The 19,990-nt window shown below is 40.2% G+C and overlaps 1 protein-coding gene across 1 annotated transcript in view; it reads left to right on the forward strand.

Annotated features, from left to right (window-relative positions):
• The window catches only part of SLC39A9 (solute carrier family 39 member 9), a 51,285-nt gene extending 32,213 nt beyond the window's left edge, over positions 1–19,072 (forward strand). Inside the window, exons 3-7 of the mRNA XM_069595135.1 lie at positions 5,647–5,844; positions 11,742–11,810; positions 12,885–12,970; positions 13,468–13,602; positions 15,084–19,072. Of these exons, the coding sequence (XP_069451236.1) occupies positions 5,647–5,844; positions 11,742–11,810; positions 12,885–12,970; positions 13,468–13,602; positions 15,084–15,314 (719 nt within the window). The 3' untranslated portion in view covers positions 15,315–19,072. The remainder of the gene's footprint in view (positions 1–5,646; positions 5,845–11,741; positions 11,811–12,884; positions 12,971–13,467; positions 13,603–15,083) is intronic.
• The last annotated feature ends 918 nt before the right edge of the window (positions 19,073–19,990 follow it).

Raw genomic sequence — 19,990 nt, forward strand, 5'->3', positions numbered from 1 at the left:
TCAATGCACATGAACTTTAACAAACTCCAGGAGATAGTGAGGACAGGAAAGCCTGGTATGTTGCAGTCCAAGGGTTGCAAAGAGTCACACATGACTTAGCGCCTAAACAACAGTGACGGGAAGTAATGTTGGTCATCCTTTGAAAGTTGTGATTAGGCTTGACATTTAATTTCAGAGCTATGGATACCCCCAAAGTAATTGCCTTGGAAAATTATTATACAACTGTTCACAAATAATAGTATGACTGACACCCTCTCTGTTCAGTTCAGTTCAGTTGCTCAGTCGTGTCCGACTCTTTGCGACCCCACCAATTGCAGCACGCCAGGCCTCCCTGTCCATCACCAACTCCTGGAGTTCACTCACCCCGCATCCATCAAGTCGGTGATGCCATCCAGCCATCTCATCCTCTGTCGTCCCCTTCTCCTCCTGCCCCCAATCCCTCCCAGCATCAGAGTCTTTTCCAATGAGTCAACTCTTTGCATGAGGTGGCCAAAGTACTGGAGTTTCAGCTTCAGCATCATTCCTTCCAAAGAAATCCCAGGGTTGATCTCCTTCAGAATGGACTGGTTGGATCTCCTTGCAGTCCCAGGGACTCTCAGGAGTCTTCTCCAACACCACAGTTCAAAAGCATCAGTTCTTCGGCGCTCAGCTTTCTTCACAGTCCAACTCTCACATCCATACATGACTACTGGAAAAACCATAGCCTTGACTAGATGGACCTTTGTTGGCAAAGTAGTGTCTCTGCTTTTGAATATGCTATCTAGGTTGGTCATAACTTTCCTTCTAAGGAGTAAGCGTCTTTTTAATTTCATGGCTGCAATCACCATCTGCAGTGATTTTGGAGCCCCAAAAAATAAAGCCTGACACTGTTTCTCCATCTATCTCCCATGAAATGATGGGACCAGATGCCATGTTCTTAGTTTTCTGAATGTTGAGCTTTAAGCCAACTTTTTCCCTCTCCTCTTTCACTTTCATCAAGAGGCTTTTTAGCTCCTCTTCACTTGCTGCCCTAAGGGTGGTGTCATCTGCATATCTGAGGTTATTGCTGTTTCTCCCGGGAATCTTGATTCCAGCTTGTCCTTCTTCCAGCCCAGTGTTTCCCATGATGTACTCTACATATAAGTTAAATAAGCAGGGTGACAGTATACAGCCTTGACGTACTCCTTTCCCAATTTGCAACCAGTCTGTTGTTCCATGTCTGGTTCTAACTGTTACTTCTTGACCTGCATACAGATTTCTCAAGAGGCAGGTCAGATGGTCTGGTATTCCCATCTCTTTCAGAATTTCCCACCCTTTAATGAGGTGTTAACCCACCTTTGTACCTCAGCTCACTTTAGCGTAACCTTTCACCTAATTTAACACATACATCTGTTACCTATTAAGTCTGGATTTATAAAGAATCATGTACATAATTATCTTGAAAGTGGAAGTTTTTCAGTCACGTCCAATTCTTTGCGACCCCATGGACTGTATGTCGCCCACGAGGCTTCTCTGTCCATGGAATTTTCTAGACAAGAATACTGGAGTGGGTAGCCATTTCTTTCTTCAGAGGCAACCCAGGGATCAAACCTGTGTCTCCTGCATTGTGGGCAGATTCTTTACCATCTGAGCCACCAGGGAAGCCATTCTAAAATATAAGACTAAAAGATTGTGTGTTATTTCAATTTTAAAAAATCTTTTTGCATTGGAAGGAATTAATTGCCTAACTTTCGAAATGAAATGTCAACTTAAAAAATTACAGGAGTGTAAGGCCATTTTTTTTTTTGCCTTCAAAATCTATTTGTTGAGTATATACTCAATTTATGGCCTTATATTGATTGTTAGAGTTCATAGATCTACAATATAGCTTCTGCCTTCAAGAATTCACAGCCGATGGAAAATGAATAAATTAACAGTCAGTGACAGCAAGGGCTGGCAAACTTTTTCTAAAAGGGCCAAATAGTAAATATTTCAGGCTTTGTGGGCCATATGGTTTCTGTTGCAGTTACTCAGCTCTGCTGTCATAGCATGAAAGCAGCGATAGACAGTCTGTGAACAAATGAGCATGGCTGCATTCCAGTGCAAATTTTATTTACAAAACTAGGCATGAACCCTTGTCCTGTAGCTTGCTGCTGTCTGAATTGTAGTATAGTGATATAAAACTTATGGTTGACACGCACCAGTCTGCTGGATATGCATGAGGAGAAGAGGACACGGAAAATGTCAAGGAGGAAGGAGCTTACAAGCTGAGTCTTGAGAGACAGGCTGTTACCCAGGAGAAGCAGCATGGAAGGCCCATGGATTCATGAACTGCAGACTAAACAAAGGCGGAGATGAGAGCTCATTTTGTTAAATATTTAGTGGGGAGCTTTTAAAAAGGTAATCATTCAAATCCTTTCCAATAGCATCTTTCTAAGTAGTATTGAAAATTGTAGGTACCAAAATTCTATGACTGACTTCACATGTGTAGTTTCTTTACATTTATAAATATGAAGAATTGGTTTTGTATATTGAAATGGAAGCATACCAAAAACTGCCTTGTCTTTAGAGAAAGTCAAGTGTTTTACTTCATTTATTTTTCATTCTCAAGGCCATGCTAATTATTTGACAGTGTATAGTTCATTGATTTTTCACAAACCAAACACCCTTATGTTACCATGAGGCCACAGTTTAATTGTCCAACACTACCAATCAAAATTCTTAGACTGCTTCTCTCATAAACTTAATGATTTTTCATCTCTGAGCTTTCAGTCAGTTCTCTGGCTTAAAATCCTTATTGCTAACAATAATTTTGCTTGCGTGAAGAACAGCATGGGCATACTCTGTGTGCCCACCTTTTCCTCCTAGACCTGTCTAGAGTTTGGTTCTCTTTAATTGATCACTGCAGTGTAGGCTTCTAATTTCCAGGAAATGCCTCTTATTCCAAAATCATCTATTTCTTCATCTGAAAGTCTCTCTTTACCTCCATCAGTGCTTCCAAACTGAATGTAGCAACTCAGTGGATCTCGGGATAAATTTAGTAAGTTGGGCTTGTGACTTGGCATTTAAGAGGAGCATAAGGGAGGGACAAAGAGAAGGAAATTTTTTTGCGTTGTAACCATTGTAAAGTTGCAAAGAGTCATACAACAACAACATCAGATAAAATGCATAACACTGGGAACAAAACAAGGCTGTTTCCTCTCAACCACTGGTACTTAACATTGTACTTGAAGTCCTAGCCAGATGCTAGTTTGCAATAAGGCCAGAAACAAAAAGATAAGGCATAAAGATTGGCAAGAAGTAAGACTATCTATCTGCAGATGACATGATCACCTATGTAAAAATGGTTAAAAATTTTAAACCTCATAGTATCAAATGTTGACAATGGTATGGAGCAACTAGTACTTTCAGACATTGCTATTGGATATGTAAACTGGTACAACCACTTTGGAAAACAATTTGAGAGTTTTATGTTTTGTTATGTTTAGTCACTTCAGTCGTGTCCAACTCTTTGTAACTCTATGGACTGTAGCCCGCCAGGTTTCTTTGTCCGTGGAATTTTCAGGAAAGAATACTGGAATGGGCTGCCATTTCCTCCTCCAGGGGATCTTCCCGACTCAGGGATCAAACCCGTGTCTTTTATGTCTCCTGCATTGGCAGGCAGGCTCCTTACCACTAGCACCACCTGGGAAGCCCGTTTTCTTTTATAAATATACATATACCCAAAAGTTCTGATCCTAGGTATTTACTCAAGGGAAAAGAAAACTTGCATCCACAGAAAGATTTCTACCTGGACTTCTCTGGTGGTCCATTGGTTAAGCATCTACCTGCCAATGCAAGGGACATGGGTTTGATCCCTGGTCTGGGAAGATGCCACATGCCACAGGGCAACTAAGCCCGTATGCCATAGCTACCGAGCCCATGCCCTGGAGCCCATGCACCATAACTACTGAAGCCCAGGTACCTCGAGGCACAACAAGAGAAGCCCCTGCACCACAACCAGAGAGTAACTCCTGCTTGCTGCTGCTAGAGAAAGCCCACTTGCAGCAGTGAAGACCCAGCGCAGCCTAAAAATAATACAAATAATTTTTTTAAAAAAGAGAAAGACTTGTACCTGAATGCTCGTAGCGACTTTATAATGGACCAGTGTTGGAAATTACCTAAATGTCCATCAGTAGCTGAACGGGTAAATAAGTTGTGATATGTCCATACAATGGGACATTATTCAGCAAAAACGAGGACCAAGCGACAGATACATGCAAAGCTTAGATAAATCTCAAAATATTCTGCTAATCAAAAGAATCCTTATGCAAAAGAATACATATTGCATGACTCCATTTATAGGAAATCCTAGAACAGGGAAAACTCAGAGGACAAGAAGCGCATTCAGCACTTGCTTGGGACCAGGACTAACATATTGACTCCAAGGGAGCACAGGAGAACCGTTCTGGTATTTTTGAGTACTGTTCCAAAACTTGAACTTGGTCGTAGTTTAACTAGAGTTTTTACATTTGAGAATTATACCTCAATGAAGTGTGCTTTAAAAAAAAAGATTGAGACATTTAAAAGCAAATAAATGAAAAAATAACGCAAACAATGAAATCACTATTTGGAAAAAAGTCTTAAGGCTAAAAAATTACTTTGGGAAGATGAAAAAGTTCTGGACATGGATAATGGTTGTAGAACAATGTGTGTACTTAAAGCCACAGAATCATATGATTAAAAATGTTTAAAATGATAAGCAAATTTTATGTAATGTATATTTTACATTTTTAAAAAGTTAAAAAAAGGAAAAAGCTATGTAAACAAAAAATCTTTAAAGGATTAGAAAAATGTATTTTTGTTATCTTAAGATGGTTTGTGCTTCTCAATAATTAAGGCAGGGTCTAAATTATTACAGCAGGCTTCTGTGATTTCTTTAGTCAAAGGTTAAATGCTTAATCTAATTATAAATGGTAAATATGTTTAGTATTTTGGCCTGTATTTATAAAACCAGCAAAGATAAGAATTCTTGAAGTATTCATGCTTTGAGTGTCAGATATTTGAGTATAAACTAGTAGTATTAATATTGCCTAGCCAGGTGTCATTTCCTGTAATTCAGAGTACCCCAACAACTGTATTTCTAGAACTGAATTTAGACTGAAGGAAATGTCTCATTTAAACTGCCCTGCCCTTTTGGTTTCTAATTGGTGATTGTCCCCTGATGTGTTTTAAAGCTAAAGCGTTTTATACTCAGTTTGCTCTTTATTTGCAATTTTTGGAACAACCTAAGTATAAAACTAGACGAATTATTTTCATTATTATTATTCTTCATTTGCCTATTTTCATCAGAATAAATCTTTCTGTGGTTTCTGGTGAGACTGGTGTGAATCTCTAGACAGAAGGTGGGATTGGAAGATGATATCCCTTGGGAAAATGACTGCTTTCTTGCCTGGTGATTTGCTTCCACTTCCTAGGTTTTGAAAATAATAGGCAGTTAAAAACTCTGCCTGCCAAACGCAGAAGAGCTTTGGGAATTTTTTCATCATGAACTTTAAGGGAGTTTATGACTTGCTAGATTTCAATATAGGAAGTGAATGTCTTTGCAGAAAAATCTGTAGAGCTCAAAGTACAAAAGAACGGAAGCCTCTACATAAGATGCTTTAAGGGAGTAAACATGTTATCTCTTTATGGTTCATTCTGCTCTAGGGAAGCACCACCAAGCGAGTCAAACACAGAACGTGATTGCATCAGACAAAGCAGCAGTAGTACCAGTTGCCCATGAACATGAGCACAGCCATGACCACACGCAGCTGCATGCCTACATCGGTGTGTCCCTCGTACTGGGCTTTGTCTTCATGTTGTTGGTGGACCAGATTGGCAGCTCCCATGTGCATTCTACTGACGGTAAGTGGCCCCAAGGTTTTCTGAGCAGTGCAAAAACTTTGCATTTTAGGTGATCACAAATGATTGAATGATTCAGTATGTATCAGTGGCCATACTTAGTATTAAAACTCTTGTCTTAGGTTCTGGTGAATATGTTATTCATTTGAGGAAGCTAGTGGGTTGTGACATGTGGCACAAGAGAGTGTTTGTTGGGTTACTACCCTGGTTATCTTAAAGCTGTTTCATTTGGTGGAGGTCTAGGGCAGAAGTTCTTAACCCTTTTTGTGCCATGGAGCCTTTAAGCAGTCTAAAGCCTGTGGACCATTCATTGGGATAAATAGTTTTTAAATACATAAAGCATAGTACATAGGACTACAGAGAAAATAAATTTTATTGAAATATAGTTACTAAAACATTAAAAACAAGGTTGTGATATAGGATGTCTCTTTATCAATGTATTAAATAATGATATAATATCTTTAAATTATAAGCAAGTTAGAGTTAAATTGTTTAGGACATTAGTATAACAGCTATTGTTGAGTAGCTTGACTAAGAACATTAAATTCTGAGATGAGCTTTAAGAGGCAACAGATTGTCAAGTTGAACATTGTTGTCAAGGTGATTTGGGTTTTTGTTTTGATGGTTATCAGTGTAGAAAAGCCTGATTCACAAAGATACTTTATTACAGATACACTTAAACACATTTGTAGCTTGCTTTCCAGGGAAAGATAAACTTCTTTCAAGGACAACTAGAATTCTCTAAGACTTTTAAAATCAATTCCAGTCATTGTAACTTTTTTGTCTTGAGATCAATGAATTCATCTTTGGTTAAATCAACATCTTTGATATATGGTTTATATTAAATAAAAAAGGATTCTGAGCCATGATACACCTTTGATACCATTGTGATACAAATAAATTTGAAAGGGTTATAATAGACATGAGAATTTATAAATATTTCTTTTCAAATATATTGGCAGAATTTTACAGATACAAACTACTAGAAAACATAAATATCTTGGTCCTCAGTGAGAGAGATCCCATGACTTCTGCTGTTTGATGGCTAAATGACTGTTAGGTACGGAGTTGCCTCAGTTACCCAGCTCCATCGCGTGAGCATTTATAGACAGGAAGACTGAATCAAGCAGTGTGGCAGTACTTCGCAGTCCGTGTCCACCTCTTTTGTGACCCCATGGACTGCAGCACACCAGGCTTCCCTGTCCATCCCCAACTCCTGGAGCTTGCTCAAACTATGTCCACTAATCAGTGATGCCATCCAAACATCTTATTCTCTGTCATCTCCTGCTCCTGCCTTCGATCTTTCCCAGCTTCTGGGACTTTTCCAGTGAGTCAGTTCTTCGCATCAGGTGGCCAAAGTATTGGAGCTTCAGCTTCAGCATCAGTCCTTCCAATGAATATTCAGGACTGATCTCTTTTAAAATTGACTGGTTTGAGCTCCTTGCAGTCCAAGGGACTCTCAAGAGTCTTCTCCAACACCACAGTTCAAAAGCATTAATTCTTCCACGCTCAGCCTTCTCTATAGTCCAACTCTCACATCCATACATTACTATGGGAAAAATTATAGCTTTGACTAGACAGACCTTTGTTGGCAAAGTAACGTCTCTGCTTTTTAATATGCTATTTAGGTTTGCCATAGAAGGATTCTGAGCCATGATACACCTTTTCTTCTAAGGAGCAAGCATCTTTTAATTTCACGGCTGCAGTCACCATCTGCAGTGATTTTGGAGCCCAAAAAATAAAGTCTGTCATGGTTTCTACTGTGTCCCCATCTATTTGCCGTGAAGTGATGGGACCAGATGCCATGATCTTAGTTTTTTGAGTATTGAGTTTTAAGCCAGCTTTTTCCACTCTCCTCTTTGACTTTCATCAAGAGACTTTTTAGTTCCTCTTCACTTTCTGCCATAAGGGTCGTGTCATCTGCATTCTGTAAGCAGTACTTCTATAAGCCCTTAATTTAAAGTAGTGATGAGTGAAAGTGATAATAAGAAAGTATCTTAGGACGACTGTAAAATAATATAAAATTATCTGATTTCTGTTGGTAAAGGTAGTGCTAATATTACTTGTGGATTATTGTCTATATTTATGACCAAAGGAAATGCTAAGTTTCAGTTAAAGGTTAGTAAAAATAAAAATGAATTTTTTTCAATTTAAGGTCACAAACACCCCCTGCATTCTCCCTGTGTGGAAAAGCTGGCAAAAGACATGAACAAATAGTTTATGAAAAGATGTAAAAATAGTTTTTAAATACATGAAAGATGTCCCCTACATTTAAAATAAGAAGAATGCAAATCGAAGTTCCACTGAGATGCCATTGCTCACCTGTCAGATAGTCACAAATTCAAAACCTTGACAACATATATTCTATTGGCAAAGCTGTGATGATATAGGCACTCTCATCTGTTGCTGTGGATGTTCGTAGTGGTACGGTCCCTGTGGAGGGGAGTTTACCCTTCAAGCCAGAAATCCCACTGCTAGGAGTCTGTTCTGATGATTCAGCTCCAGTGTGAAGACGCATAAGCACAATAGTCGATGCAGCCTTGTTTGCCATTGTAAAACCGCTTCAGTGTCCATCACGCAGACTGACGGAGTGAAGTGCTGCGTGTCTACGTAATTGAGTTCTCTGTAGCAATGAAATAAAATAAGGAATCCAATCTCTGTCAACCAAGAGGGAGAAATTTCCAGGAGATATTGTTAAGTGAGGGGGAAAAAAAATAAACTACCATCTGTCATATATTTGTGTAAGAAAGAAGGAGAAACAAGGAAACATGTATATATTTGCTTATCTTTACAAAAAAGAGACATAAGGATCAACTAGAAACCAAAGTTGATTACTTGTAGGAGTGAGGGCAATTGTGGGATAGGGTAGAAGGGTTTTAAGAGAGGGCATGACACTTCCCTGGGCATGCCTTTTCAATACAGTTTAACTTTTGGAGATATGTTAATGTTTTCCATATTCAAAATATAAAATGAAGTCAACAAGGGTCGGGGAGCTAACTGAAACAGATGAACTATACATCAAATGAATAACACAATCACTGAAAGGGATTTAAAAGAAAGAAATTCAAGTAGCTCATGAATGTAGTTATTTGGCGCTATACCTTTAGTAGTGGGTAGAGTTGGGCAGGAAGTATAAACAATACTGAACTCTTTGTAGTAAGCTTTGTCTTTTCTAATGGTGTGGGAAAAAGTGTTCTGAAACTATTTCAGATATGTTACAGGGTTAAGGAAATGAGTAGATGTGCTGCTGTTGGTGAAACCAGAGTCCTCACTGAGGAAGAAGGGATATGCAAACAGGGAATGAGGGAAAGCAAGAAAGAACCCCTGCAGGGGTAGATTGGAACTGGAGCTATTGGAATCATGATTTTGGAAACTTGTGTGTGTATGTGTACATATATACATGTGTGTTTACATATATGTGGGTGTATGTCATAGCTGTGTGTGTAGAGAGGGCCTAGAAGTACAGACACCCCACTGGCAATGAGCATATCAGGGCTCTTCAAAGAAAGGACTGATTTTAGGATGAGGCAGGGTAAGTATAAAGTGAGCTTGAAATATCTAGTGCTCAAAATATATATGAATAAAAAAGATGGGATCGTCACAGGATATAGGAACCAGCTTGAAGGGGTTTCCATTGGCCGGATCTCGGACAGTTTGTCCACTGAGATGATGAAGAACAGCAATAAAGCATAAACCATTAAAAAAAAAGGAGGGGGGGGGAGTTAGTGCGCACATCCACACGAGAGAAAGATGAAAGAGGGGAGGGGGCATTTGCTTCCAGCAGAACGCTAAATACTGGGAAACATGAAAGCAGTTGGACTTGGACATTTTTGCAACCTTTCTAGTAAAAATTGGCTCAGGCCAGAATCATCAATGAATGTTAGATCTAGGGGATATGTTTTGATTTGCTTATTAGTTGCAAAGGGGGAAAAAAGTAACTAAATGAAGAAATCAGACAATACCTTGATCAGATGATCAAGATTAATGTCACTGGTATTCTGCTTCAGTGTGTACAGAAAGTTCCTTTTAGATCAGCCTCCCTGCAGGTAACTATAAATTTTAGACAGAGTTTTGAAAACCCACTGTCTGAAGACACTAGAGAGTCACCTAAAGGAGGCAAATTCTGGAAGGGAGTCTACACTGGGAACTGATTTTTACAGCGTTTAGTTCCTGTTTCTGCTTTTAGCAGTCAGTGCCTATGGGGTAGCCAACTGATAGAAGAGTCTTTCTGGCCTAAAGAGGACAGAGTTCAAGGTAACTACAGTCACTGCAAAGTGAGAGGAGAATCTTAGAAAGGAGACAGACAGAGAAAGTCAGCCCTAAATTCTGTGTATAAACTAGCCAAGTCTCTGGCTAAGCCCTGAACCATGCTTTCTTGGGCAGACTCCAGGCAGGTCTGCTAAAGATGAAAGAACTAAGCTGAGACTTAGGCAGCTGCCCAGAGACAGAATTTGCAGTTTGAGCCAAATCAAGTTACTTTAAAGCAAAGCAAAAAAGAAATCAACATTCTTTGGAGGAATGTAATAGAATCCATGGTATCCACAAGATAACGTTTACAGTGTCCAAGATGTAGTCCAGAATTCACACCACCAGTGAGCAGCAGGTGTACATCCTGTGCGTCTGGATGTGATCGGCTGAGAAGCGGCACCTATGTAGTATTCCATCCAAGAATGCTTTTCTAAGGACACATCAGACAGATCCAAAAGTAAGGACCACTCTGTTAAAGAACAAGAAAGGTGCAGGGAGGGGAATGTACTCTTCAGATATATCAACGTCACAGAAGTCAAAGGCGGAGAAAATGTTTCAGATTAAAGGAGACTAAAGAGATAGTCATAGCTAAGTGTAACATGCAGTCTTAGACTGGATTCTTCCTGGAAAAGGAAATATGCTCAGAAAGTTATTCTTGGGCAATTGACAAAAGTAAAATATGCAAGAGAGTAGAAGAAAATCTCAATGGTATTTACTGAATTTGATAACTTTACTGTGATTATGTAAGAAGATATCCTTTCCCATCAGAAATACACACTGAAGGATCTAAGGATAGTTAACGAGTAGTATAAAGTGTAGTATACTCTTAAATGGTATATTCCAGGAAAGGAAATGTATGTGTGTAGTGTGGAGAGAGAACAAGAGAGCCTAAGTATAGATGATAAGGCAAGTATGGCAAATGTTGGACAGGGTGTTAAAGAAACTGGTTTAACTGGACTGGACAGTGAGAAATACGATGTATCAGTTGATGTAGAGCTCAAGAACCTACTTAATAGAGCAGTTTGGATTGAATTTGAAAAGTAGCAGATTCTTAATGTGTTAGCTGACCCATCAAAAGAGTGATGAGTTAGGAAGATGATTCTGACAAGGACGTGTAAGATGAATTTGGTTCGGGAGAAATGGGAGTAAGAGGAGACATCCAGATCTACTGCTAGTTTAGGGGTTGGAGAAGGGGTTGTTTGGGTGGATAGAAATTTAGGTTAGGATGGTGGCAGTAAATGGACATAGGCAAATGTAACAGACGTTTTGATGTTGGAATAAAGATAAAGTTGCAGGAGGCTGAGGAGTGGGCAGGCGGAGGCAATGGCAATGAGACTGGTCTAGAGAGCAGTGGCCAGAGGCTGCAGAGCAGGCTTCTTGGAGAGGTGGAGTGGCAAGGGGTGTGAGGCAGCTAGGGTGACATCTTGCCCATCCAGGGAAGGCTGGGTCAAATGAAGAGTTCCCATCTGCCCGTCTCTTCAGGACAGGAGAAATTTCTAAGTGTTTGAAGCAAAAGGAAAAAGACAATAGTAAGGAAAGTAATAATAGTCTTCTTAAAACAGCTTTCAAAGAATTCTTCCACCTCCAGGTGAATGTTCTACTAGTTTCTGTTCCCGTTGCTCCATGGCTGACTTGCCTATTTTTTACTTCAGATCCAGAAACAGCAAGGCCCAGCAATTCCAAAATCACCACCACGCTGGGTCTGGTCGTCCATGCTGCAGGTAGGTTCAGATTGCAGTGGGACCCCTTTCTTTTCTGTCACACAGGTACCATCCACAGGAACCTTCTGGAGAAGGGGCTGTTTAAGGAAGTCCTCCGACAGAAGCATGAACCCCAGTGTACTCAGTGTCAGGGGGTTGTAAGCTAAGAATGGTTTTTATGTTTCTAATCAGATGAAAAAATAATTCATGGCACATGAAAATTACATGATGTTCAAATCTCCGTGTCCATGAGTGAAGCTGTATTGGAATACAGCCATGGCCACCTGTTTACGTATAATCTGTGGCTACTTTCACACAACAGTGGTAGAGCTGAGTAGTTGCAAGAGACCAAATGGCTCACAAAGGCTAAACTATTTCCTGTCTGGCCCTTTAAGAGAAGTTTGGTGACCTTTTCCCTAGGACCTCATCTTGAACACTTCTGTACTGAATAGCCTTGCTGCCTGTTATCTACCCAGAATGCCAGTTGAGGCAGGGGTGGGCTGTAGGGTCTCAGCAGTGTCTCAGCAGAAGTCTCAGCAGTGCTGACTGGGAGCACCTTTGAATCATAACCACAACCAGTCCCAGTTGTAGGGGTCTGTAAGTGACAAAAGCACGTGAAAGGTGACACCCTGTTATCTGGACTTAATGCATGCTTTTCTAACAAAAAATTCATCCATTCAGCCAGTGTTCACTCATTACGTATAAATCATCTATGCTGTCGTGGTATCGCTGCTTTTTCACCTGCAAGATGCAGAGATGCCTCCTTTGAAATTTCTTGCTTTTTCTATTATTGCAGTTTAACTGATTAGTCAGTAGATTTTTGAATGTCATACTTTTTCAACAGTAGCAACAATAACTGGCATATTAAATATCAGATAGCACCTGTGCTAAGCTCCTCACATGTTACCTCATGAAAACCTTAGAAATATGTACTTTATTGAACCCATTTTAGAAATGAGAAAGCTAAGGTTCAGAAAGCTTAAGTAACCTTCTCAGAGCCTGGTCCAGTTCTATCTAACTCTGAAGCCCACACACCCACCACACTATTATAGTTGTTATTTATAGTGTTTTATGTTTCATTTTTTCCAAATTTAGCTGACGGTGTTGCTTTGGGAGCAGCAGCTTCTACTTCACAAACTAGTGTCCAGTTAATTGTGTTTGTGGCAATAATGCTACATAAGGTAAGCAGAACTTTGGTGTAGATTTGTTGTGGGCTGAACCTGTAATTAAAACTTCTCTTTGGTCTTTGTGTTTTTCTGGAATGCAAAGGTTTTTGTAGTTACTTTCTTAACTGCTGTTCACCTTAGAGAATTTAATAAATCTGTTTAAAACTGGATTTTTTGCTACCATTTTATTAAACTTGTAAGTTGAAGGGATTTTATTTTTTATGGTGTATACACAAACTGTTATGTCCACTACAGATTTCTGTATTTCATGGTAATTTTTGTTCATAAATATTTTTCCTTTCTTGTACTTAACTATTTCACATAGACTCACACACACACAAATGGGACGTTTTCTAGCTTAGAACATTAATTCCTAAAAGGCAGAGCTCAGACTTAGTGTTTGTTATACTTGGTTTTCTTGTATGATAATAATTTATTCAAATGACAGGTACTTCATCATGTAGAAGCAATCCAAATTTCTAGACTAATAAGGGATAGTTTTTCTTTTCCAGGCACCAGCTGCTTTTGGGTTAGTTTCCTTCTTAATGCATGCGGGCCTCGAGCGGAATCGAATCAGAAAGCACTTACTCGTCTTTGCACTGGCAGCACCAGTTATGTCCATGGTGACATACTTAGGACTGAGTAAGGTAAGTCTGACTCAAGCTTATCTGGACAAGTACCTAACTCCTTGTGATCCACCAAAACGTATGGTCTCTTATGTTGAAGTTTTCAATTAAATTACTGCCTCAAGCTAAAAAGAAAATTCAACTCAAAAGCCTGTGCTGTACAAAGTGTACATCTTAATTCCAAGTCAATCCTCTTCATAAATTTAGAACATTTTCTTATCCATTTAATTAAAAAAACTTCTTTCCCATCAGTTCCAAAAATATTTGCACAAATACATGATCTTTAAAATAATCCAATTTAAAGCTCATCAGACATGCTAGTTATATTTAACTGGTACATAATAAGTACAACAGTATGGATTTAATGTTTCAGTGAGCATAGGAAGTGTGGGTAACGAGTTTGCAGCAGCTTTAAGAGCAGTAGGGAATGAGCAGAGATCTCTATATTCAGCTAAGACTCAGGTTCTTCCACTCCCGGCTCTCCTATCACTGCATATTAAGTACCCACGTCTTTGTCATCACACTGGTCGTGCCTCCAGTCCTGAAGTGCATGTGTCATTCGCCACATCAGACCCCAGGCGTTCTGCTCTGTTGCTCCAGTTAGGCCTTCCTGCGCCTTATTATTCTGTCCACAGGGCTGCAGTTCTTAACAACAACCCTTCCCGTTTTACTTAAATATCAGTTGGCAGGCGACAGAGGAAAATCTTAGAACCAAACCAACTTAGGGCTTTCCCCCACACTCTCTGAAGATCACTGATTCTTCTGAGTGTTATTCAGTTCGTATTGATATAGAAAAGCTTGCAGTGAAAGGAACATGAGAAATGAAATGGTTAAAGAGTGGTTAAGTTCCTGTCAGTCAAGGCTGATCTGGATCGCTAACACCTCATTGTTCACCTGAAGAGCTTTATCTTCTTTTAGTCAGTGAGTAATAATGCATAGTTCCCTTTTAAATATTATCCTGTTTATCACTTCACTGATCAATGTAAGTTTCTAGAACTTTTGACAAAAAAATGTGATAATTTTGGAGGCACGGAGTTACAGGTTACATTTATGGCACGTTCTTAAATTTTCAGTTACTTGTCTTAGTCTGTAGGGCCACATTTTTAATTTAAAAAAAAGATGGAAATTAGTTGTGTAAAGATTAGCTTTTGAGATATTTCTAGGCTCTGTGCGGGCAGGTACTGCATCTCAGTTATCACTGTATCTCAGGCCCTGGCCTAGAGCTTGGTGCATATGGGAGGTCTGTTCATATTAGTAGAACAAATGAATGTATCAAATTTGATATCTGCGTTAATGCTGTTGATTCCATCTTAATAATCTTGAAGTTTGTTTGTAAAAGTAATCCCAAGTGGCTCAGTACGTTAAGAATCCGCCTGATATCAAGGTTCCCCACTTCCCAAATCACACCAGTTATGAATATCGGGTGCTTTCTTTATTATTTTTCTTCCTGACTCTGCATGTTACTTGACTTAATTTTCTTCTCTCTCTCTCTTACTTCACAGAGCAGTAAAGAAGCCCTTTCAGAGGTCAATGCCACTGGGGTGGCCATGCTTTTCTCTGCCGGGACCTTTCTTTACGTTGCCACAGTACATGTCCTCCCTGAGGTGGGCGGAATGGGGCACAGCCACAAACCCGACCCCACTGGAGGGAGAGGCCTCAGCCGCCTGGAGGTGGCAGCCCTGGTTCTGGGTTGCCTCATCCCCCTCGTTCTGTCAATAGGACATCAGCATTAACTGGTGAGGGTCCAGCCTCGGTCCATGGCCGTTCGCCATTCAGTGAGAACAGCCGGCACGTGACAGACACTCACTTCCTCAGTCTCTCGTCTCGCCTCGCCCATCTCCACCTGTATTGCTAAAGAGTCCGGAGGGAGGTGAGATGAAAACCTGGAGTGACGGAAAGCTTTTCAAGTAGAAACAACACACCTCGAAGGATACAGACATTCCGTTGTGTTGTCTTTTCAAGGGCCCTTGGCATTTTGAGTTTCGATGTTTCCCTTAACCCTATTCTCAGGGAAGATGGAATTTAGTTTTAAGGAAAAGTGGAGAACTTCCTACTCATAATGAAATAATTATGAAAGTACAGTATTCTGTAATTAAGCTAAATCTCTTAGTTTAGAGGCTCTGCCACTTTATCCATTGATTTTTTAACATGGTTCTCACCGTGTAAGACTGGTGCTTTAGCATCTATGCCACTTGCCTTGAATGAAGGTCATGATGCCCACTGTGTTAGATGCTAAAGATAAGTAGTTCATCTGGGGCTAGAGTCAAGAAAATGATGGCAAGACACATTGAAAACTGACTTTACACTTGAGAGATCTGGAGAAGCGGGGACATCTGGGGAGACTGAAACACCCCCTTCAGCACGTGCCTCTCCCCAGAGAGCCTGCCTTCCATCAGATGGGGGAGCAGAGGTGGAATAGCTTTTAAAGAGGTGACGTGTTTTATAAACCATTTTTTTTTTCAAGTCCTCCTGTTTGTAGTAGAGGAGCCAAGTTCTAATAGGTTCAGACCAACCTAGGCTTCCCTTGATCCCAAAGTATCTTTGGAAATTAAGGGGTGTTAAATTTTAAGTGAATTTGGACAGTTATTGACATCTTTGTAGTAACCTTTTTAGAAGAAAGATCACCAAAACCTACTTGTCCTTTTTTTGTCTCTTAAATATTTATCTTGGTAGACCAGCAGTCCCTGTGGCAAAATACTCAGTGCCCTTTTGGGACTGCCAGATCAGTATCACGTAAGCACCTGTAGCAGGGAAGAAAGTCAAGATGTATCACAAATGGGAGGTGTTTGCCTGTTGATTTAAAGCTTATTAAAATCATGTCTTTTGTCTCTTCATCTTTTCCGTATTTTATTCCTAACTTTTCCTTCCAGCCCTTCCTCCCTACAATTTGCTGCTTACTGCTGGTGGTGATGCCAATATTTGTGTGAGTTAAGTTCTCATCAGGACAGCCTCTCCTTGGAACTGTGATGATAAAGATAATATTGTCTCTGTCCTCTGTTCTTTTCAATGAAGTTACCTTTGTGTCAATTGCAGCTTTGTTAAGCCCTTAAAATGTCAACTTCCTCGTATGTGAGATGATACAATCACTGATACTCTGGTAATTTAAACAATTGAGATATTAAAAATAGTAAGCAGACTAGGATAATTTGTCCATATTTGCCAAAAATCCCTGTAAACCTTGTGTTATCAAATAAGTGTATAATATTATATTGTTAATTTATTTTGATTTTCTGTACCATTTCAAAACACATTTCATAAAGTGGGAATCAAGACTATTTTTGTCAGGGCATTGGATTTAGGAGTTTGTGAAACATTTTATATAATGCATAAACCAGCATGCCCAGGATTTCTGTATTTCCTTCTTAGATTTGTCACTGGGTCAGCAGCTGTGGAAAGAGAACTTGTGAGCCCTCTGCTGGCTAGACCAAAGTAGCATAAACAGGATCTGGTTTTGGATAGTGGCTGGGAACCCTTGTGAACAGCATAAAAACCAACAGAAGGTGCAGCAGGAAAGTCTAGGTGACTTTCCTGCTAACAGCTGGGACTTCAGAGAGTCATGGGGTTTCACCTAGTCCTTCAAAAAGACATGGTTGCCTTGATTCTCCCTGGAAATGTACTTCATTAAATAAATAGCTCATTTTAGTGTCTGGTCTGGTTTTGAATAGTGGCACTTTTCTATCATATTGTTGTGCAATGATCAGAAATTTGTTCTGCTGGCCAAAGCCTCTTTCTGCAGTGCCTTGCCATGACACTTAAAAGTTGAGCTAGAATATCTTGACGGGTAGGGCCTTGAACTCTGGCAAGGGCAGAACCATCTAACCTCCAAATTGGCCTTCCCCTCTGGACTCCACATTAATAAGCAAACCTTTCAAGGCCTATCAGCTCTCAAGAGCTATGGGCTGTCCAAGATTTTAAAACTGCTACCCCAGGAACCACTCATTTCCCTCCTGGTCAGCAGGCAGAAATAGCCATACTAATCTTACAGGGCTCAAACGCATCTCTAGGCAGCAGGGTACTGAGCGGCGTGGCAGGGCCTCCTTCTTGGGGGGGGTGGGGGGGTGGGGGGCGTGGAGAGAACCTGACTGATGTGGGCAGTGTCCCAGGAGAGGCCACACTGATGGTCACTTACTGGCACATTTCAGCTCCATTTTCCTCTTGTTTAAAACTGCCTCCTTAGATGTGGATGCCTTAATGCTCTCACACGTTTGGAAACCTTGGCAATACTTCAGTCGCTGCTGTGATTACAGATGGAAATATTGGCTACCGAAGAGATGCAATTGATGATGAAAAGCATTTTCCTTCCTTCCTCATAACCAAAGTTAATCTTAATTACAATTTGACTCCCTTTCCTCAATACAGATAGACTTTCTTCAGATGTCAAGGACTCTCTTAAATGGCAAATTAAGGTGAAAATTATACTCATCCATTCCCTTCATTTGTTCGCCAGTGAACTGCTTTTGTCAGTTGCCATAGCCCCAAAGCAGCCATCTTCCAGGTCTGATGGCTTTCCTGTGCGCGCTATTGCCAGATTTCAGTTCTTCAGGCGAATTCTGCCCTGGAGTGCAGTGTCGAACCACCACCACAGAGGCTCTGTGTTCTCCCTTTCCCTCTTCACCTTTTTATTTCCTTGTTCAAAACAGCCAAGTCTGTTCCTATATTTTGAATCATTGGAAAAATGGGAGAGGTGGCTGTTTTGAGTGGTGAGTTCTTTGTAGAAAAAAGAAAATGTAATGGTGTTTTTTACTGCTTTTACGTGTCACTGCCTGGTTTTCCCTCTTTTCAAGGATTAGAACTAGGAGGACATGCCAACCCCTCAGATACATGGTAGCCAGGTACTGAACAGGGGAACTGTGTGTGTGTCAGTAGCACAAGCCCCCAAAGCATGCTCCTGCCTTTGGGGCCCCGGGGCCCCGGAGCCCCGTGGGAGGCTGAGAATGACCAGATTCAGCCAGAACTGCTGTAGGGCAAGGCGAGAACCCTCTAATAGTGTTCCACAGGGGTACCCTCCTTGTGTTACAGAATCGTTTGCTCAACACAGAATGGTCCACATTACCTTTCAAAGAGCACTGTTTGAGATGCTATGAAATTAAAACCAGTCATGTAGCCCCTTTGTACCTGAGACATCTAGATTCACCTGAGAAGACCTGAGGGAAATGTAAAGACTTGCATGAAAGGGCTAGACAACCATTAGGAATTTTCTAGATATGCTCAGCCTAACACAAGGAGGTTGACTTTGATCTTTTTTCTCATAGCGTCTTCTACTAAGTGGGAAATCCCATGGGACAACACTGCAGTTCCCCTGGTTTGGTAGCCTAAACAGTGATTTTCAATGTCCCCTTTTTCTGGATCCTTTGTAAACATGAAATCATTCCACGGATGGCTGCCTTATAATTTTTGTCTCTTTCCACTTTAATTGTGAATGGTTAAAAAAAAATGTTTTTGCTGTTTTCTGATTTGTTTTATGATATTAAATTTTTATTAGTGCATACCATATGTGAGTGGTTCATTATTGATCCTCTCAACAGTTTTTCCATTGGATGACCAGACTGGACCCACATTCGAACATCAGAAAAGGTAATGAAATGGCTTGAGGGGCAGTGGAAAGATGTATCTGTATGAACCTCCTTTAGGGAAGGAGAGAAAGAAAGGCGGAAGGGAGATAAAGGACTCAGTATACCATCTGCCCCAGAGATTCATTGACAATTTTTTTCCCTTTGCCTTTGCTGTCACCAAATATTATTTATGAAGGTACCTATCTAAGCCCAGAAAAGAGATGCAGGCCAGTAGATCCCAATCACATGGATGCATTTCAAAGGGCACAGTTACTAATCTGAGTATGTAGACACTATGAACAGTGGACCCTGGAAACAGATTTAAATGGAAGTGAAAATTATAAATTTGATAAATACTTTCTCCCTCTGTAGTACTGAAGCTCAGGTTTTAACATATACTGATAAGAGCCATATATAGCCATATGTCATTTGAATGTATCACTTGTCTGCTTATTCATTAGATTTCATTATTACTAATCCACTGTGTGCTGACTTTCTATGTGTATCACAGATGCTACAACTGGTTACAAAGGTTGTACCCAGAGTGTTAGCATGTTTCCAGAAAACCTCTCCTCATGAATAAGAAAACAGGCCACAAGGACGTAGTGCTCATGATTCCTGCCGTCTCTCACGAAGTCATCCCTCCTTTGCCTTAAGCAGTGGGTTGTGAAATCTTCAAAAGCCAGCTTCAAAAGCCCTTTTATCCTGTCACCCTGAGATCAAAATGTATGTATCTATGTACCTGTATATGAATACAGATTATATATACACAGGTTTAGTCAAAATAGCCAACAGTCATTATTCTGTTAATTTCTAATTCTTAACCAGCTAACGCGGTGTCATGCAGTCTAGTTTGT

This window comes from Ovis canadensis, chromosome 7, assembly GCF_042477335.2.
Source record: "Ovis canadensis isolate MfBH-ARS-UI-01 breed Bighorn chromosome 7, ARS-UI_OviCan_v2, whole genome shotgun sequence".
Taxonomy (NCBI): Eukaryota; Metazoa; Chordata; class Mammalia; order Artiodactyla; family Bovidae; genus Ovis; species Ovis canadensis.